This window comes from Acipenser ruthenus, chromosome 4 (genome assembly GCF_902713425.1).
Source record: "Acipenser ruthenus chromosome 4, fAciRut3.2 maternal haplotype, whole genome shotgun sequence".
Taxonomy (NCBI): domain Eukaryota; kingdom Metazoa; phylum Chordata; class Actinopteri; order Acipenseriformes; family Acipenseridae; genus Acipenser; species Acipenser ruthenus.
Genome location: NC_081192.1, coordinates 13,407,525 through 13,428,537, shown reverse-complemented (window position 1 = coordinate 13,428,537; position 21,013 = coordinate 13,407,525). Strand labels below are relative to the sequence as shown.

The 21,013-nt window shown below is 37.8% G+C and overlaps 1 protein-coding gene across 10 annotated transcripts in view; it reads right to left on the bottom strand.

Annotated features, from left to right (window-relative positions):
* Nucleotides 1-15,574, bottom strand: part of LOC117400192 (receptor-type tyrosine-protein phosphatase mu-like) — a 290,059-nt gene extending 274,485 nt beyond the window's left edge. For all 10 annotated transcript variants that reach the window (XM_033999725.3, XM_033999727.3, XM_059022031.1 and 7 more), the window contains exon 1: nt 15,220-15,574. In XM_033999725.3, coding sequence (XP_033855616.3) covers nt 15,220-15,292 — 73 coding nt within the window. In that variant the 5' untranslated portion in view covers nt 15,293-15,574. The remainder of the gene's footprint in view (nt 1-15,219) is intronic.
* Nucleotides 15,575-21,013: the final 5,439 nt, after the last annotated feature.

Sequence of the window (21,013 nt, the reverse complement as noted above, 5' to 3'; positions counted from 1 at the left end):
CTATGATCCAAGTCAGACTTGAGATGCAGTGAATTTTAAGACCAACACAATGGTCTAGGGAGAACATAGAGTTGGAGTACCTATTACCTCAATATGGAGTGAATGGCTGCATCCCAGGTAATGAAAAACCTCACAAATGATGGCATATACATTAGCGCCAACACCATGGCTAGCAGCTGCCTTACAGGTCTCTACATTATAGTACACTGCCTATGGTGAGGCCTGGGGCTGTAGCTCAGCATGTGCCAGTAAGCATTCCTAAATGTGATATATAATATGGCACGAATGTTAAGAAAAAGTTACAAGGTTGGCTAATTGTCATCTTTCCTGTGCACTGCCCTGTATCACAAGGTATGCAGAGTAGCATTTGGCAGCATCCCTAAAGAGGTGATGGGAACTGCCAACCTGACAACACACACAGCTGCCTTCTGAACAAGTAACAGGCACAGGAAGGCACTGTTCATGAAAGAGGTGACTGTAACACATTCCTGCCTGGATGGGTCACTGTGAAGTTTAGTGAAGATTTCTGAGAACTTGAACTGGGAGACACAGCTCACAATTATTTTTCAGTATTATATATCTTCAGCTGAAGCAAAATAAATAAATCAATAAAAAAACATTTTTTGTAATACTATGCATAGTGTAACATATTCACATTTGTTCTCTTAAATATAATTGAGCACATCGGTGTGTTACAAGTTAAGGGTTGTGGTATTTAAACTCAATCTTTTAACATTAATGTATATGCATTTTGTCTTGCTGAAACAGCACCTCTGTTCTTGTACAGCACATTTTACTTTAACAGTCTTGGGTATACACTGATTTCTCACTGAGGGTTTACCCATGGAGATATTTATGCTGTTGTTGTAATTAAGTCCGGAGTCCCTCTTAGCAGTTATTGCGTGTAGACTCTGATAAACAAGCTTTTCATTACATTCTCCTGCTTCTGGCTCTTTAGACACTATCTAAGTATCCTGGCCGTTACACCTCTCACACTGAAGCATCACCAGCAGTCTCCTCTCCTACATCTCACGCAGGGCACACTCATTTTTCTATTGTATGTCTCTACATCTGTTCAAATCGCAGCTTTAAAAGCATGAGACCTTTGTTTTATATGATGGTCTCTCTGAAGGCTTAAGTGTAGTTTTTAGGAACAGGAGTCTGAGACATACATTTTTCATGGCAGGTACCAAGTTTGCCTTATGTGTGTGAAACTGCTGCAGCTGTGTATTTTGGTCTATAATGTAACAACACTAGTATGCAAGAAACCAGTTCACTTCCTTTCACAACACAGAATAGCACTCTTGTCAAATATTTGCCTCCCCCTTTTAACCCCTGGGACCCTTTCTCCTTAAAAGGTTCAATTTCTTCTTGCTAGTTCCAACTTTATGTACTTTTGACCACATACGATGTTGAAAAATCCACTTGAGGATTCCAGCCATTTCTGGCATCTCGCACTGCTTTCCCATATAAAACTAAGGACCATGTATAACTTATCATCAATCAGAGTCTGAAAGGTTAAGGGTGCAAGCAAATTAGGTCTACTTCAGGTATTCTAAAAAATAGTTCCCCACATAAGAATGTGTATCTTGATAATAGGTGTCAATATTTTTTTTAAAGCACAGCTTGGGGTGATAAACTAACCCTTATAAAAGTTTACCATAGTAAAAGCATAGCAAAGTGTAATAAAGAATATTAAAAGCATAGGTAAGCACTGTAAAGCCCCGAGGTATGCTAAAACTTTTCATTATAGTGAACTGCCCATGGTGAAGCAGGAGGCTCTACCTCGGTTTACAAAACATGGCAAGCCACGATAAACTATGTTAAATGCAAACTATAAACATAGGAAAAGAATGGTAAAACTGCAAAATTACAGTGCAAATATAGCCAGGTAAACTTTTATAAGGCATATGGATGTTACACGAATGCTTTTCTATTTTAATTTTTTTTTGCTGTAAAACCAAACTCTTACCTACCTACATTATTTTTGCAGATTTTGAATATTAACGCAAAACAGGGATATCCCTGTTTGGATAAATCACTTATCTAAGGAATTTTTGCATTTTCCTTTATAAGTGATTTATTCAAATTCTGAATAATTCTCTCTGGTGCACTAAATAGTTATTGGATCCAGCCTCTAGAAAAACATTATTTTTCTCAAAAAATTCGAATAGCTATATTTTGCTCACAGTGTTATTTTTTCATTCTGCACTGCTAAAAGCAATGTCAGATTAATCAGGTTTAAAGCCAGCTACTTAGATATAACAGGTTTGTTGTCAGTCTAATATATGGTTCCCAAATCTGGAACACAATTTTAATGCATTTCTAATTGATGACTGGTTTTGTGACGGGTATGTGATCAAGAAAGCTGTATCATTGGTCTTTAGTTATTGTTTTGTATTTATCTTGTCTTGTTAATAACGTATGTCTAGCTGCCATGTGCTCTAATAGTGGAGCAGCTGCAGGATTAAGAACAAACCGTTTATGCACTACTAAGACAATATTAATTAATACTCAGTGCTGATGACGGGTTCATATATTTATCCTTTTAAGACTGCTCTTGAAACTCAGCACCTGTTGTATCATAATAGTACATGTATCCAGTTTTACCCTCAGTAGTATTTTTTTTTTAATTCCATGGAATCAAACAGGTAAATACAGTCAAAGTTTTTATAAAATGTTTAATATGAAAAAAAATGTATACAAGACCTAGGCCTGATAAATAATACTGCACTAGCCACCCCCAACAACGTATTTTCCTAAATAAAATTTAACCCATACTAGCCACTGTCTGGCATGGTTAACAAGTCACACCTAAATGCTCACTCAATTGTAATTCAGTATTGCTGTGCCTTTAAAACTTGTCAGCTGTAGAGTAGTATGTTTTTTCTGCTGCCTGTACATCACCCTTTTTAATTTTACTTTCCAAAGTGTATCAATATATTTCTATGAAATGATGACGGGCAATAAATATAGGGTCATACCATACCAACTCAACCAGAGCCGTTGTCCGACCGTCTCAGATTCTGCTAGAAAAATTCACCTGGGGGTTTTCGGGCCCGCTGAGTTCAGAAATGATAATCTTTTTCTTTTTTTTTTAAATTTCCCTTTCAAGCTGTGACTTGGCAATGGTCAACCTAAAGTGAAAAAGTGATCCTGACCAGAAAAATCTCCCTGGGCTCAGCTTAGACGCTACCATCATGTGTAACACCTTGTTCGACTCGTAATGAATAGGGCTTGAGAGAAAAAAATACCAGGAGCACCTAACTTTTGGCAAGTTGCCAGACAAGGGGTAAGTGACAAGTTGTATTCAAACTTCAGCCCAACCCTGTGGGGCAGGGGTTCCAACCCTGGTCCTGGAGAGCCCCTATCCAGTAGGTTTTATAGGTGTCTTTACATCATCACTGGCTAAAGATATGGAACACCTGTTAATCTTGACTAATTAAGCCAATAATTGGTTCAATTAAGTAACTGAAAGACTGGTTGAAATGAAAACCAGAAGCCCCAGTAGCTATCCAGGATCAGGGTTGGAGACCCCTGCTGTAGGGAATATGGGTCCTAAAATGTTAGTATTGCTGTAAGAACCTTAGGGACCACTCTTCCAAATTTTGTGAAACACTTTTGGTTTCAAGTACCCCCACTGGTCATTAACCCCCTCTGAAATTTTTGGTATTTCTACCAAGTTTAGGGCGAAATAACTCATGTAGGGGGTGAGCTCCAAAAAATCACCCAAATAAATGTTTGGATACATGTTGATGAGATCTACAAGAATCAAGCAAAACATTTTAGTATCCGCAGATTATGGATTTTTGAAGTTGCATTTGTCATGCATTCAAGCATTGCTTATGGCCACTTTGCTGAGGCTAAAGTACCACATAGCCCTAACCGAACTGGCGTTATTCTTCAATTTTGCATTGTCTGGGGTTAGATCTAGAGTAAAAAGTGACAGGGTGAGCTTCCTGTGGCACTAGCTTGGAGCTGAGGGGTTATGAACTTGCGTGTGGAACTTAGATTTCTTTGTTACAGTTACACATTTGGAACTACCAAAACCTCAATTAGGTGCGTTTTAAAAACTACAAAATGACAGAAAACACAAAAAAATAATCTTGGCAAACTTTCAGTTAGGACTATGTGGTACTTTAGCCTGCAACTTCAAAAATCTGCTAAAAATCCAAAATCCGCCGATACCAAAATGTTTGCTTGATTCTTGACAGGCTGGCGTGTGTGGTGACGTCAGACCCAGAAGAAACACACAGCACTGCGAGTGAAACGAACGTGCTGCTTGCACATTTTAATCAATAAACAGATAAAACAATTGATCAAAACACTGCACACAAAACAAAACGGCATGTTGGTCAAAAGAAACAGACAAACAAACTAACACTGACAAACACTATAACAAGTAGCGGGCTGGTGTAGAACCAGCACATGTAGCAATTGTTAATTTGTTTTACCTCCTATCTACTCTCGTTCTCCACTCTGAACACCCAACCCCGAGTGAGCGATTTGTGCATCTATATATGTACTGGGATTCAATTACTAATTAATCATTCACTTGAATCCCAGCATGTGAACTCATTTGTGCAATCCCGCATAAAAGATTAATTCTCAAACTGAACGCACTAGGGATTCAAGGAAATGCATGCACATGGATTAGGGAGTGGTTAACATGTAGAAAACAGAAAGTACTGATTAGAGGAGAAACCTCAAAATGGAGCGAGGTAACCAGTGGTGTACCACAGTGATCAGTATTAGGTCCTCTGCTATTCCTAGTCTACATTAATGACTTAGATTCTGGTATAGTAAGCAAACTTGTTAAATTTGCAAACAACACAAAAATAGGAGGAGTGGCAAACACTGTTGCAGCAGCAAAGGTCATTCAAAATGATCTAGGCAGCATTCAGAACTGGGCAGACACATGGCAAATGACATTTAATAGAGAAAAGTGTAAGGTACTGCAGGCAGGCAATAAAAATGTGCATTATAAATATCATATGGGAGATACTGAAATTGAAGAAGGAATCTATGAAAAAGACCTAGGAGTTTATGTTGACTCAAAAATGTCTTCATCTAGATAATGTGGGGAAACTATAAAAAAGGCCAACAAGATGCTCAGATATATTGTGAAAAGTGTTGATTCTGGGATCAATAAGCTACTAACAACCAAACGAGCAAGATGGGCCGAATGGCCTCCTCTCGTTTGTAAACTTTCTTATGTTCTTAATCCCTGTGCCCACATACTAATACACATTTTATCTGCACGTGAAGTGATTGTGCAGTCCCTGTGCCTAAATACAACTAGGGCTGACGGGTTCACTTACTTTGTTTTTCTTTTTTTTTTGTTCTTCCTGTTAACAGGAGCTGTTTGACAATGTGTGAATACTATAGATTAAATCAATCTTTTTGATTCGTGTAATGCATATTGTGTAAACATATGTTATTAAAATCCACTACCAAATTGTTATACATAGCAACTCTAGCGCCGCTGCCGTATATGGAGCAGGGTATAGTATCCAAACCAATGGGCTCGTACCTCTAGTGGCTGTATTGCTTCATTAAAATATGTACTGAATGTCTAGTGTACCATAGAATATGTTTGAAACATACAAAATATACACTAACACTAATCATTTTAATTTAGACAACCGTCTGCCCCTCCCCGCTCCAGCTCGTGTTATCCAGAGGCAAACCTTTAATTTCTTCATTCGCCATCTCGACAGTAAAGTGTTGTATATCGTAAGGCGTAAGCTGTCTTGAAAGAAATGTCTCAAAACCCCTCTGCTGTTTCGGATTTTTTTGTTAAATGCCCAGACGACCAAAAAAAAATGTTGAATGCAAACTGTGCAAGCGACTGGTATCATGGCATAACCAATCTCTGGGGTCACTTGACAAGCGTAAGTTCATATTATTATTAGTATTATTAATATTTTTAGTAGTAGTAAAATGTGACTGATAACCTGCTTGGAACGGTGACTGTTAAATAAAGCTTTGTCCGCAGCAGTTGGTGCTGCTGCAATGCAAGCTTACTGTATAGATTGCAGGCAGGCTCAGTTACGTGTAAATAAACAACGTGTATTTTTATTTAAATTATAAAAACATGATTACTGTTCTATATAACATATTTATAAACTACATGTGAATGTTTTATTCCCTTTACATGGATTACTTGTAAAATAATAGGATTTTGAATCAAATATAAAAAAGTAGCTATGGTGACTTCAATAAATTATGCAAATGAGTACCATTGAAGGTTCGAACCTTCCTTCGGTAATGTGTTCCGAACCTTCGAAGGTCAAAATGTATCCTTCGTTGCAGCCCTAAATACAACCATACATTTTAAATCATTCATGCTACATAGCCCCCATTATACCCCGTGCACCAATACATACACACCACATATAACAAAACACAAAAACTGTGCACAGGAGCGGGCATCCTTCCACAAGATCTCATCAACTTCTATCCAAAAATATCTTTGGGTGATATTTTGAATGGCCCTATACTGAGCTCGTGGAACTGTTCTTTCTGTGAAACGGTGGCTCTCCTTAGCAAATTAACAGTGCTGAAAATCTAGACACTGCTTTGGAGTGTACCAAACTTCCAGTTCCCAACAAAATGTCCACTTCTAAAGCACATTACTGTGCCTCTTTTTAATTATTTAAACCTGTAGCAAGGTGAAGGAATCAATAAACACAAAAATCCCGAGATTGTTACTTTCTCAAAATGTAACAATTAAAAGAGACACAGTGATTTATTGTAGTACTTAAAGTGTTGATGAACTTTTTAATGAATACGTGTGAGAATAATCAATTGGGGTATAATAATTTCTGAAAGAGCAATGCTCTTTTTTGGGTATACCATAAATTCCCTTTCAAGAAACACTGCTTTTGCATCTCATAAAGAAAAACAAGAAATATCACCAAGAAACCAGTGCTTGTTTGAATGCCCAGCATGCATGACTATACTTGAAGCATATAGAAGCCGATCATTTTTACCAGGTTGGACAAGGTTTTTCATTTCAGTTTTAATAACTTGTAAATGATTTGAGAAGTGTCTTTTGGAGAACAGATTAGTGCATGCACACTATCAGTGGATTATGGTTTTCTTCATTTCCCGATGGGCAAGGCAACAGTATGATCAGCAAAAGGCAAAAGTCTGACCACCCACTGTTCAGAAAACTAATGCAATCAAGTTTACTCTTGGGTGAAGCACACCCTAATTAAGGCTCAATTCACTCCAGACTAAACCCAGCATGTACACGTCCACTGGGAACCAATGGCAGATTGGCCTCCCACCTCAGGAAATGGTTTTAAGAAAGTGACTATAGAGGACAACTAATTGCAATCTGTATTTGCCATTTTGAAGACTAAATTTAGCATTTCCAAGGGAAAGCAAATGTCTGTATTTTAGCCAACAGTGTTTATTTATTTTGACATCTTCAAACAGGAATTACAGAACATAGAGAAATACAAAAAAATGTATGCTTCACTTATATTATATAACCTGCACTGTATCCCCAAATCCTAGCACTTCTCTAGGTTTTTCTAATAACTAGGTCCGAAATATGCCTTTGCTTCCCTCAGGATTTATTCTGAGCAGATAAAGCAACACTACAACATAAAGCTTAACTATGCTAAATGAACCGATAAGGAAACCCTAACAAGATTGCACACTACAACTCCTTTCTTCCTTGTGAGATTATCAAAGGTATCCCAATGCTAGTATGTTAATTAAAATGTGTGTTTGAAGCGCTAATAACTGGAATGTTAGGTGAGGCACTAAATTTCATTTTGAATGCTGATAGTGCAATTTAAAGTTGTAAATTGGCATCATAAACTCGGGACCTTTCTTCTTCAGGCAATGTGTCAGAGCTCAATCCCTCAATGCCAAGGACATATAATGAAGATGAGAGCTTGAACTACAGAAACTACATTCCTATTAGAATCTAATCTCAGTGCACTCAGATTTGCTTGTTTTGCAATAAATAGCTAGAATGATTAAATCATAAGGACACCAGAATAATTAGACAATTAAACACTCAAAATCACACAAAAAAAATAGTTATAACCTCTTCAGGACCTGTAGAGATAAATAAATCACCAAAATGAATGTGGGATATCATCGGTTACCAGCTATAAAAATGACCCCAAAAAGTATCTGTTTGCTGCTGTCATCTGGTTATAAAGCACTATGTAAACTAATGTTACTTTCAATTCAGGATCATGAAGTCCTACTTCTATTAGGAAGGGTAATGGTCTGTCATGGGGTGGTGTTGGGGGGGGGGGGGGGGGGGTTCGAGGTCGACGTGAAGCTTTCACATTGAAAAAAAGAGGTTGCTTGTGGTCCTTTTACTGTTAGACCCCACAGACAAGAAAAGCAATGCAAATGAATTGAACAAAAGCAGTCACTAATGCATCATTGACTGACAAGTGGCAATGACACTAAAGCGCACAGATGTAGTGTGACATTAATGGAGAAATGTGCCTGTGGTCATACACATGGGAACAAGACCCACCTGCTTCCAACCTGCGCATGGAAAAAATCATACATCGGGCAAGATTAATTAGCTGCCTGGTTTTACTCTGTTGCGATGATACAGACAGCACATTTCCATAATGTGAGGAAACATTCATGTCAGTCCCAAATCAGGATGACATTGAGGGACGGTTTCTTTTATTGTGGTTGCTAGCTGCACTGTGCTTGTCAGCATGACTTTGTTCTATTTAAGTGGTTTGCTTTTTATAATTTCATTATTTGAAACAATGAAAGCCCTGAGAGCATCAATTAGTAATATTTTTTTAATGCTTAAATATTCATACAGTCCCCTACAACAAATGCAATCTCTATAAACACAATGCATTCAAGATGTTGATGTTTATGTTATTATTATTATTATTATTTATTTCTTAGCAGACGCCCTTATCCAGGGTGACTTACAATTGTTACAAGATATCACATTGTTATTATACAATACAATTACCCATTTATACAGCTGGGTTTTTTTTACTGAAGCAATCAAGGTAAAGTACCTTGCTCAAGGGTACAGCAGCAGTGTCCCCTACCTGGGATTGAACCCACGACCCTCCGGTCAAGAGTCCAGAGCCCTAACCACTACTCCACACTGCTGCCTCTATGTTTTTAGTAGATGCTTGTGGATAGTGTTATACTGCTGCTAACACTATGTTTTTAGTAGATGCTTTCAAATTGTGACAATACCAAACTAGCAACTGCCCAACATACCGCTCCTCTTTGCTCCCTTTCCCTCATCGCCCTTTTTGATAATGCATTGCTTGTTATCTGTGCTTGTCCTCCACCGTGCTTGGACTTTCACTCACTCTTTAACTAAAGGACCATTTCCTTTTAGTATCTTTTTTACAGGATCAATTCTAATGCCTAATTATTAACCACACTAATTGCCCAATCAACTTTTAGGTGGAAAAACAGCACTTTACATATAAATGTGCACATTAAAGCAATTAACACATTATTGAAAAGTGTGACCCATGTCCACCTAATGCCTTGATTTAAATTCACCTAAAATGCTTTTCTTCCCTCACTTTAAAGTCAACTGCTGGAAAGGTGGTGTGTTTTTCTGTAAACTTCCAGTAACATGTAACATTTTGAAACATTCACTATAAAATTCTCTGTGGCAAGTTGAGCTGGTTTTAAAATGTACATGCATGTTTTTTGTTTGTTTGTTTGTGTTTAAAGCCAGTGTCGATTTTACTATCAATAACCAAGACCTGTTGTGTGTTCCATCTGTGAATCTGTTAGTTGGAAACAGGGTCTAAGGGAGCAACAGGATGCTCGCCAACTTCACATTTTCCTGGGGCAATATGATTTCCCAAGTTGCAAGGGCACTCAAACAGATGATAAGGCAACATAAGACTACAGCTGTATAAATGTTTGGCATCGCACTGCAGTTTGTTTACTATTTCTTGTTTTGTTTTTTTAATTAATCTGTCAGTTTTGTTTATCCCTGTGACCAGATCTTACGTCACTTGCGTGGAGAGCCGCTGTTTCGAAACTACAGAGACACAACTGGGGGTGGAGTTGAAACGCCGGCACAGGTACGCAGGATTTATTAACACAAACAGAAAAGAAAGTAAAGGTGGTCATGTGACGTTACCAGCCATGGTAACGCACAGAGGACACATACAGTAAGCTGTACAAAAGGCAAAATAAAACACAGTACAAAAACTACAAATAAAAGGTGCCCCAGAGGGCGAGCGCTAGCCTTAAAACGAGGCGTCCCGCTCCAAGAACCGGCTGCACTACGTAACCCTCGCTATACATCACATGGGATCACAATCCCCTAACTAACCTACTCATGAGCCGGTATTCATACAACGACTCGTGCTGCTTCATACGGCCTTGGCTGGGCATTGCCTTCACAAGCACCGCTTGCAGTCTCAGGGTTGTGTAGCTGTCGTTCCTTCAGAGCGGACCCTCTCCTCCAGAGTATACACCGCTCCCCTCTGGCATGGCGTTACAGTCACCTCGAACCATCTCCCGCGGATACTTTTGAACTGACGGACCTCGATCAAGACCCGCCCACCTGCTGATTGAGGTCCAGCACAGCCAATCACTTGCTGCTCTTCCTCTCAACCAAACCTAGCAGGCAGCAAGTCTCAATCGAGCGCCCATCTGTAAAACAATAATTCAATTAAACAAATCAACTCCATAACGACACACAATAAACCCATTTCCCCATACAAATGATACCAACACTAAATACACACGTGCAGGGCAATCGCCCTGCTACAATCCCCTATAGGGCAGAAAGGTTAATTTATACGTAGTTTTAGTATTTTACAAAAATCACATCAACACTTCAAGTAGCTATTATCTGAGCCCCAGCAAGTAGTCATTCTTTCCAAAGTCATGTAGACTTCAAAAAACTTTTTTTAAACGTCCTTATACTTAATGCATTAGCAAGAATCAATTCCAGTTTGTGTTTGACGTAATGACTTCATACATCATACCCAGTTGCTACAGGCGTAAAAGAAATAGAAAAACACTTTTAGATATATCTAATTCCTAACTTCCAGTTCTGAGGAGTGATCTATCATTATTGACTTGCTTTTGTTATAAGCCATAGCTGCGCTTTAAATTAGACCACTTTAATTTCAGTCTCCACTGAGTCAAACACAAGAGCTGCCACCCGTCAAATTTTGTACTTCAAGAACTCCTGCTAGGCTGCTTGCCTAATAACACCAAGCTCTGATTATAATAATATAGCCCATTGATTCCTAAAACATGTAAAATATGTCAGAGTGCTCATAAATAGGCAGGTTAGTGCTATGCAACTACTCACTGTACCATTTTTTCCCCCTGTAGGCTAAAGGACGTGGATTTTAACAAAAGAAAAAAAACTATATAGAGTATATGTGTAGGATGAAGTTATATGAGGGACAACAAAGGGTCAATCACTGCAGGATGTAAAAAATAAAAATAAAAAAATGATATATTGTATATATACTGTATATATATACACACACACACATGGGACCTCAAGTCAGGTACTGAAACTGCTTTGGAAAGCAAGACGGTTTTCAACACAAACATTACAATTCAACTTAGCAATTTCTACGATGCAGAGCTTAATATTTGCATAACTATTGTTCGGATAAACCTTATCTGCAACCCAAAACGATGAACAGTTTAAAGCGAAAAGACTTGATTTTCAAGCGTAGGAGACATTAAAGGGAGCTTGGATCCTTTTGAGATCAGGACTAGAACTGAAATTCACAGTATTTTATTCAGTTATACTTTACTTTGGAACATATCGATCAACAGGGAACTTCTTTTTAAATTACATTTGGAGAATTTAGCACTGTGAAATTTACCAAACCTGCTAAAATAGTCAGTATCAGCAGGGACTAATTTGTTTCTCACCTGGGTACCAGAGTGTATTATTTGACCAGATTAGTTGACAGCTCACTTAACTACGCTGAATTGACTGCATTTACTTTGCATGTGTAATGCAGAATTTAATATAGTTCAATACAGAAAAAGGGGCAGTGTAATGGAGATGTGTGTATTCAATTTCACACCAATATGTTAGCGCTTATTTAATTGACAATACATTTGAAAAGTGTACATTATACTTAAATAACCATAGGTTATTTTAAACCTATTTATAATTTATGGTTGAAAAGGAAAGAAAACTTATGTTTACATTGTGTTTAAAGCAGTTTATTTGTTTACAAATGTTTGTTTGCATTAAATGTATGGCAACATGTTTGTTTAGTGCATGTGTTTTCTGTGTGATCTTTCATATATATGATGCTGCCACCACCAGGGCCCCTACCATAAACAACATATAGAAGTACAGAGGTTAGAAACATGGTAACTTCACAGACAGTTAATGAAATAGTTTAACTGTGTAAACCTGTCCTGTTTACTGTTATGAAAGTTATGAACAAAAACATTGTTCTGTGAAAAAGCAACACGACCCAGGTTTAGAAACATTAATTGACCTTGTGTAGACAACCTTATTTACACTTACTGCAGCTAGGTCCTTACTCAGTTTAAAACTTGAACGGCTAACTGGATAATATTGTATGTATTATTGTAACTGCCTGTAAACACCCAAATAGTGTGTCATTTTGCATTAAAAAAAAATTTAATATATTATTATTAAACTGAATTAATATTGTACTAACTTGTAGTATTACAAGTAATTACTGCCACCGATAGTGTGTTGGTTTGCAATGTGTGGTGTTACCTAAGGCAAACTATGTACTATGCATGTGCATATTATATATATATATATATATATATATATATATATATTATATATGCATCTCTTCAGATAAAATCCATTGGCCCAACAGCAGAAAATGACCCCCTTTAGTACTGAATTTAACATTTTTATGTGACCTTGGGCACATTGGGGTTTCATGTGCTAAAAAGCTCCACTCAGTCTGGAGTAAAACCAGTCTATATACCATGTGAGCTGCATTTTAGCGTATTTTACCTGTTCCCTCCATACAAGCTTTTGTTTCTTTCATTCAGGTACAGCTACACAGAGTGATCGGCAGCACCGGTGGTCTGATTCCAAGCACTACCTTTAGAAAACATTTCCTTGTGCTGTATAATGAAGAAAGCCGTGAATTACTTAGCAAAACTAATCATTTGTGCAGTAGAAAACTAAATATAGGCTATTGTAATAATGTTCCCCTTTTATTAAAGTATGGCACTGTGTTTTAAACGGTTAACTTGTATCTATATATTTGATAAACAGACTAAACTGTAAAAGTAAATACTATATTTTTACAGTAAATTTAACTTAATATTGACATGTTTTTTTCAGTTTTTTTTAATTTTTATTTTATGTTTTTTTAATTACAGCCAAAGTTGTTCAATACTAGTGTAAAATACTATTAAATAGTAGATATGAAGGTCAATTTACCGTATAATTACGGTATTTTTTTTATGTACTCCAAATTCCAGGTTTTAAACGTAAATGAAAATGTATCGCTATTAGGAGCAATTCTAATAGTAAATATGGTGTATGGGCTAAAAGTGAAGTGAATATTTTCTTTTGTAAAACAGCATTAAGTAGTTTGGTTCTAGTTTTATCAAATACATGTAAGTCTACAGTTAAAATGTGTCAATATATACAAAGTGACTTTTTTACAACTTAAATAGCTGCGCTTCTTTTTTTCAAGTTTGAGTAGATGAATCCGTCAAGGTAAGAGACGCACAGCCTTGCCATTGTAAAGCATTCTTCTCATTCTATAACAAAAGTCTGTGGTATGAAAGACGGTAATTCAGATTAAGACCTCAGTGCATTCATAGAAATGCTGTTTTTAGCAAAGGCAGAGGCATTAAAAGATCTTACAGCTTAGAATAAAAACGTGTGCAGCAGACCATATAATCCAAGGTTTTGTACAGACCATTTCCATGCTAATAATAAAATACCAGTACTTAGCTGAAACATCCGTTATTATCATTATTATTATTATTATTATTATTATTATTATTATTATTATTATTATTATTAAGTAGGCTACTGTACTATAGAAACATCAATTTACGAATGTATTTTAAAAAAGTGGCAGACATTCCTTGACTAAATCATGGACTGTTTTGCTAACTGGCAAACCTTTTATTACAACAATCGCACCCAAAGTCGGTTAAGAAATGTTTATTATATCCAAAGCTTGTAAGATCCAAACCAAAGCCATTACAACTGTAAGCAATGCAATCATAATACATTCAGCATTCAGCACTTGATCCTTAGCCAGCTGATATTGTTTTAAATATCGCATTTAGCGTTCTCGCTGTATGTACAAAGGTAATTGAATCTGCACCCATTCAGATATAACAAGTTGCAATCAGTGCTGTGGTATGTGACAGCCTAATATGAAGCAGATTTCAGTTACGTTCTTTTAAACGTTCAAGTTAAACGTTGCACAGTATTACCAAACACTTTGGGACAGTTTGTTTAACACAGGAACTTAAAATAGTCTCTTGCGTATACCGTTATAAATCGCCCAACTCTCCGGGTAAAGCGCTGTCTAAACATAAAACTAGCCTTCAACAACTAATTGTTCATTTTCAAAAATTAGTTTAGTTAGTTTTCTCTTTACTGTACCAGACCATTACTTCAACCTAAAAAATTAAACCTACATAAAGCTGAAACGGTCAAAATTTCTAAATAATAGGCTACTAATGAGAATGCAGGATTGCCGTCAACTTTTTCTTCTTTTCCAGCTAGCATGCATGTAAATTAAGTGTGTCGTGGAAAATATTACTTCAATCCAAGTTCGAAGTCATGTTTTCGCTTTGAAAAAAAAACAACTCTGGGAAGTTGACAACAATAAAGGAATTTAATCTGATTTGGGTCTCGTTTTATATCGAACGCAATGTGTCAACCGCCTACTGTAAAATATCGTAACTATTTGGAACATGTAAACACCTCCCTCACCCCCCCAAAAAAAACACGCTCCTCACAAACCCAGACAGCCCAGTCACCTTAATTGAAAACCCTTAACTAGAAACTGGTGATCACCATCTAGCAATCTTTTCAAATACACTTTAGTAGTTGGGAGTGGGAAGTACCTTTTGGGATGCCTCATAATAATACACAAACTGTCAGATCTGTCATTTTTGCATCCCATACATGCAGGTTGAACCCAATACTGTAACGTTGTTTCGTAATAGAGTAATTAACAACATATAAAATAATAAAAATAAACTTTATCTTACCTTTATATACTTGTCCTCTAACTGAGACCAAAATACTGACCGCAGCAACGAAATAAGTTATAACTCTATCCATTTTGTTTATTTCCCCCCTAGTCCCGGGGTAAGGTGCACGATAGTCTCCTTCTCTCTGGGATACTAAAAAAAAAAAATCTCTTTGGGATACTAAAAAAAATATCCCACCCCCTTTGCAGTTGCTCGCCGGGTACCTTACACGAACTCTCCCTGTCTCTCTCACTACTTACTTGTGTCTCTTTCTAGCAGCTCCACTCTCTGGTCTGACTTACTGGCTGCCAGGGAGCTCTGACGTCACTGGGCTCTCAAAGAAAGCGAGAGACCAGCTCTCACCAGCAGAGGGGTGTTGGGAGCTCAGCCAGACAGAGAGTAAAGTTTATGGTTATATCGTATTGAAAAAACAAGGACAATGTTTGTAACAGTTACAAGTGGCTTGTTAACCAAGTCTCACGTAAATTAAGGTAAATATTTTAGACTATATGCTTAAATCACTCCGTTTATTAATCTTTTATTCGTGCAATTATTTTACATTGTTATTCTCTTGTTTTTTCTTCAAACACTTCGTTTTAATTACACTGACCAGTAGATTACACTAAGCACAATTCCATTTAATGTTCACACATATGTTCCGGAAAACCAAGAAAAGAAAAAGCAAAAGTTACAATCGCTCCCCTTTACCTCTACATAATAATATTTTCATGCAGTAATTATTAAATCTTAAATTCTGTGATTGTATTGTGTTTATCAAATTGTCCTGGAGACTTTACATTGACGCATTATTATTATTATTATTATTATTATTATTATTATTATTATTATTATTATTATTATTATTGTATACATATATTTTTGCATTTTACCAGATCATTTATTACACTTGTACTGTAGTATCAGAATGTTAGAAAACCAATAAGAAATAACTCGTATATATGAGCCTCTAAAACAACATCCTTGTGTCTAACTTCAGGCATTTGTTTCCTTTAAAAGAACAAAAGAAAAAGTGGTGTGATTGCGGTGGCCAGATGTGTGTAATGGGGCTAAAAAATAGTTGAATTTCCTGCTGTGTTATCAGGACCTCAGCAGCAGGAAAACTGTCTACAGAAATAACGTCAACTAGCAGATTTCAAAGCATACAGAACATGATGTTTCATTCCTCGCAACAAAGAGCATGGAATCACGGCTGTCCATAGAGCTATAGTACTTGTAAATGACATCAACGATGTGTACATATGCACTTCAGAAACAATGGGAGTCAATGAATACTTGGCTTCCAGGAAAAGGGACCCTCTTACTCTTTCGGGATGTCCACCATTAGACCTAATTATTGCAGACCATCCTTTGACTTTCAAGCCTTACAGTTTCTTACTGGATAAGGCAATGTTTGTATTAGATCCCTCCAGCGTATCTAGTTCGTCTACAAATAACTGACACAATTCTAGTATTGAATTAACTCGTGTTTTAATTACAGGCTTATCCAGGAAACACGAACACGTTCACTCAACACAGATGCATCTCTGACTAACTCTCAAACAGTGCGTGTGCCTAACTACATCACGAAGCTGTTGAATATGAACATAGACCCTCCCCTTGCATGTCACGCACATTCGATACATCACAGTTTGTTTCTTTTCTAGACTGTACAGTAGTGATGAAAAACCAGTCAATCCAGAATGTTTTTGTTTTTAACCCCTCGGTTAGAATACATAAAATATGTTGTATGGGCAGAAAACAAAAAGGAGCACACTGTATATGGAGCACAAACTTCTTTGTAAATGTGCTACCCCTCCCATAACTGATTCATTTGTAATCCATATGGCATTCCTGATATGTATTTTGTAATATCTGCTGCAAATCATTTTCAGTCACAATGGTCAAGACAGTAAGTATAACAGACTTTTGATAGAGAGCTGACAGCAGGTGTTTAGTTGGCATCTTTTTGAGTACCCAGGGCGATGAAAATGAAAGTCTCAAAAGTTCAACACCCGGCAGACTTGTCAAGTAGAAACAGTGTCGAATTCTGGCTGCCCGTGGTGACCGTGTCCTGTATTGTTGAGATGGGTGTTTCAATTTTATTTTTCTTTGGGTGGGAAAAAAGCTAACATGCTTACCACATACAAACACCGCATATCACCTTGTTTAGGTATTTGATTGGAACATAAAGACGACAAGGCCCAGGAGCATAAAGGCCAAGATAAAAAAAAGATATTAAAGAATAAAAACAAAATAGGATTGAGAATTGTGATGTAAAATAACGTCCATTTCGATTGTCTGTACTATATACAGAGTGTACAAACTAGTTTACTTGCCTTTCAATTCTACAAGGCATTACTTCCAACAACCTCTTTTATGTTCCGATAAAATAAAACATGCAGTATTCTTTACTTAATTTAGATTTCCAACATTCGTTCAAAAAAGAAGATCATTCTGTTATATCCAAACTATAATGAGGTAAATAGATAGTATGTACTGATATATTGTAGAATCTGAGCTTGTGTAATAATACACTTTTGGTCTTTACCATACAAAAGGAGTTTTCGTAAAAGAAAACAGGAGTGCATTTTCAGCATCAGACTCTAGAAATAGACATGTTTCCTTTGGTGCTGAAGGGAACTAATAATTACCAATCACATTCATCTTGCTTTACTTGTTAAGGTCTAATTGTGAATCCTGGGCACATAAAGTAGGTGCTCCGTCTAAAGATATTTATGGTATGAATCGATAGCTCAAAGTAAAACACAAAACATATTATAATTCAACTAATTAGATATTATGTTATGGTCACGTTGATCCTCAGTAACAACTACTGTATTTACAGTAAAATGCAGTTGCATTAAAGGCAATAAACAAAAGTTATGATTTCTTGACTTAGGGGTTGGTTTGATTAATCTATACCCATCGGTATAAGTCACAGGTGTTATTTGCAGTACAAGTCCACTTGGATTGCATGAACCACTTATTTGTAAGGGTAAAGATAACCACAAATAGGTGGTCGAAATAATCCAGGGTGATCTCCTAGTACTGTGAAATGCTCTAAATACCTAGCTTTGGTTTATATGCCCTATAGGTTGATCAAATCAACCCCTATGATCATTTTAATTTTAATGTCAGCCTTCAGGCAAAAATTTGGGGGGTGTCGGAGAGGGCCCCTCTCTCAGTACGATCTCCATTTCCTACCTTAATCCTGTCTCAATCCAGTCCTCCCGCGTAGTCTGGATGAAGTCAGACGCGCATAGTTCTGGGTAGCAAGGTTCTACCTCCGCTCCTGAGCTCTGTCTTGAAACCTGACTCCTGAGCTGCGCCCCGTCAGTCCCGGGTGGGCAGAGCGGGAGCTTCTCTTTGGCTATCTTATCTGTCAATCTATATTCCCCTATATAAGCATGATTCTAATTCCGGTCTATGTCTGCGTTTGTTTTCTTTCCTAAACATTTGCCTTTGACCAGCTGAGCAATTTATAATAAATAAGTAAAAATAACATCTCCTACCAGAATAACATCTCTGAAAAAATTACCACAATGGATTCTGATATATCATCAATCGAATCCGAGGATATACAGCCTGGGCAGCTATCTCCTATGATTAACATCGTTCCCAGGCTCGTATCATATCCTCTGCCATCACCACCAAGACATGACTCGTCGTCCTCTCACCCAAAGTGGAAAAGCCTTAAGCAAGCACCGGTTCCAGGGAAAAAATAACTCATTTTCAAAGACTGGCAATTTGCAAGGATGCTGAAAGCACTCTTCGACTCTGGGGCCTAAATCCTCCCCAACGCCGACTGTAACACTTTATTCTTGATGCTCTGCAACTTCCAGGATGCAGAGCATATCTTTCCGCCACACCACTCCCAGAGGCCAGCTTGCCAGCTACTCTGCCCATCAATAGAATTAACATCAGCAGCACCTTCCAACAGAGCTTCACATAGCAGGAATACAAGATAACAGCAGAGCAATGCATCTGACTCCAATTTTAACCTGCAAACGCAGACATCAACTCTGGCCAGCACTGCATCAATCATCAAGAGATATTTAAGGAGATTAAAGAATTTATGCAGCCATTTGCAGACAGCATTGCAACAATTAACAACCGTTTAGATGCCACGGAAGCCCGGTTCAACTCCTTCCTACGCTCAACCAGCATTTCTGCCTCATCTACCATCACAGCAGAAACAGCACCAACCTTCAACCTAACTTCAGCTACAGCAACAGATCCACAAGTTCCACCACCTGGTCCCAGCAGCAGACCCTATACCTCTTCAGGTCCCTACCTTCAGCCATCTGATGTTGTGAGCAACTCAGCTTTATCTAACTTGCTGCAGCCAGCTTACCAATACATGGCTGCAGCGCTGGCTGCATCCACCAGAGCTACCTACGCCTCTGTATGGACTGCCTTCTCCATATTCTGCTCCCAGAACCGGCTTTCACCGTATACATTCAATCAAGGTTTCCTGCTGGCATTGCTTATCTCCGAGACATTCTCAAACTGGCACCATCATCTATTCGGTCCAGTACGAGTACCGCCTTAGAGCTATACCATCCCGTCCTCTGCTATCAATTCCAGCTGTCCGCCTAACTCTTAGAGGGATCATAAAGAGCTTGCCTTCAGCCTCCAGCCCCAACGAGACAGCTGATAACCCAAGAAATTCTTTCCAAATCATCAATACATTGCGAAATGGCTGCTTCAATCCAGGCGACGACCTCACCATGGTAACCTTATGTCTCATAGCTTTCTTCGGCTTTATGAGATGTGCAGAGTTTACAGTACCATCAAAAAACAGTTTCCAACCCTGGGTCCACGCCACTTCAACCTGTCTCTAGTTCTCAGCAAACACTTCATCCTACATCTCAGAGTTTCTAAGACTGACAGTTACGGCAAAGGCAGTTCATCCAACTATCAAAAATCAACTGTCCTTTGTGCCTGTTTTCATCTATATCCAAATACCTCGCCACCAGGAACTATGCTCTCCCAACAGACCCACTATTCACAGACATATCCAGAACAATTATTACAAGACATTGGTTCTCCTCCCATCTATCGGCTCTCACTTCAAGAGCCACCCTGCCGCCTCAGTTCTATACACCGCACTCCTTCCGGATAACAGCAGCTACTTCAGCAGCAAGCGCAGGAGTGAACCAACATCTCATCAAGAGCCTGGGGTTTTGGTATTCATCAGCAGTAGAGACTTACATCAGATCAACAAGATTTAAAGCGGGTAAGCATCATTACAAATATGTTTGTAATTTGATATGGGGTACATTTTGTTTAAAATATTTACTGTAGCACAAAACACTAAAAATTCATTAAAGAGCGGGCGGGCGGGGGGGGGGCTTGATTAGGGCAGGGTTTGATAATTTAGCACCAGTAGGCTCTTTCAAAACAGATAAAAATACAAGTTCTCTAGTCATGTTTTTTTTAATTATAGTGGTACCGTACAGTAGACATTTCTAATTTTCATTCAAGCCGTATTTTAAACCTTCATTGGCGCTACATTTGAAACAGATTGGTGGCCTTGAGGCTACTGAAGGGCTACTGTGATTTATTACATATCATAATATCATAATAGTCATTAATCAGAGGTCAGTAAAACTTAACATCTGTAATTTGAAATCTTCAAGAATAAAATAGATCAAGAGAGCATTCTGAAAAAAGTGAACTTTTTTAAATATATGTATTATATGTATGAATATGTATTCAATGTAGGCTACTCTTAACATAAACGCACTGATCTTATTTGTCTGTGTGTCTGTCTGGCACGCTCTGCATGAGAAACATGATAACTGCCTTG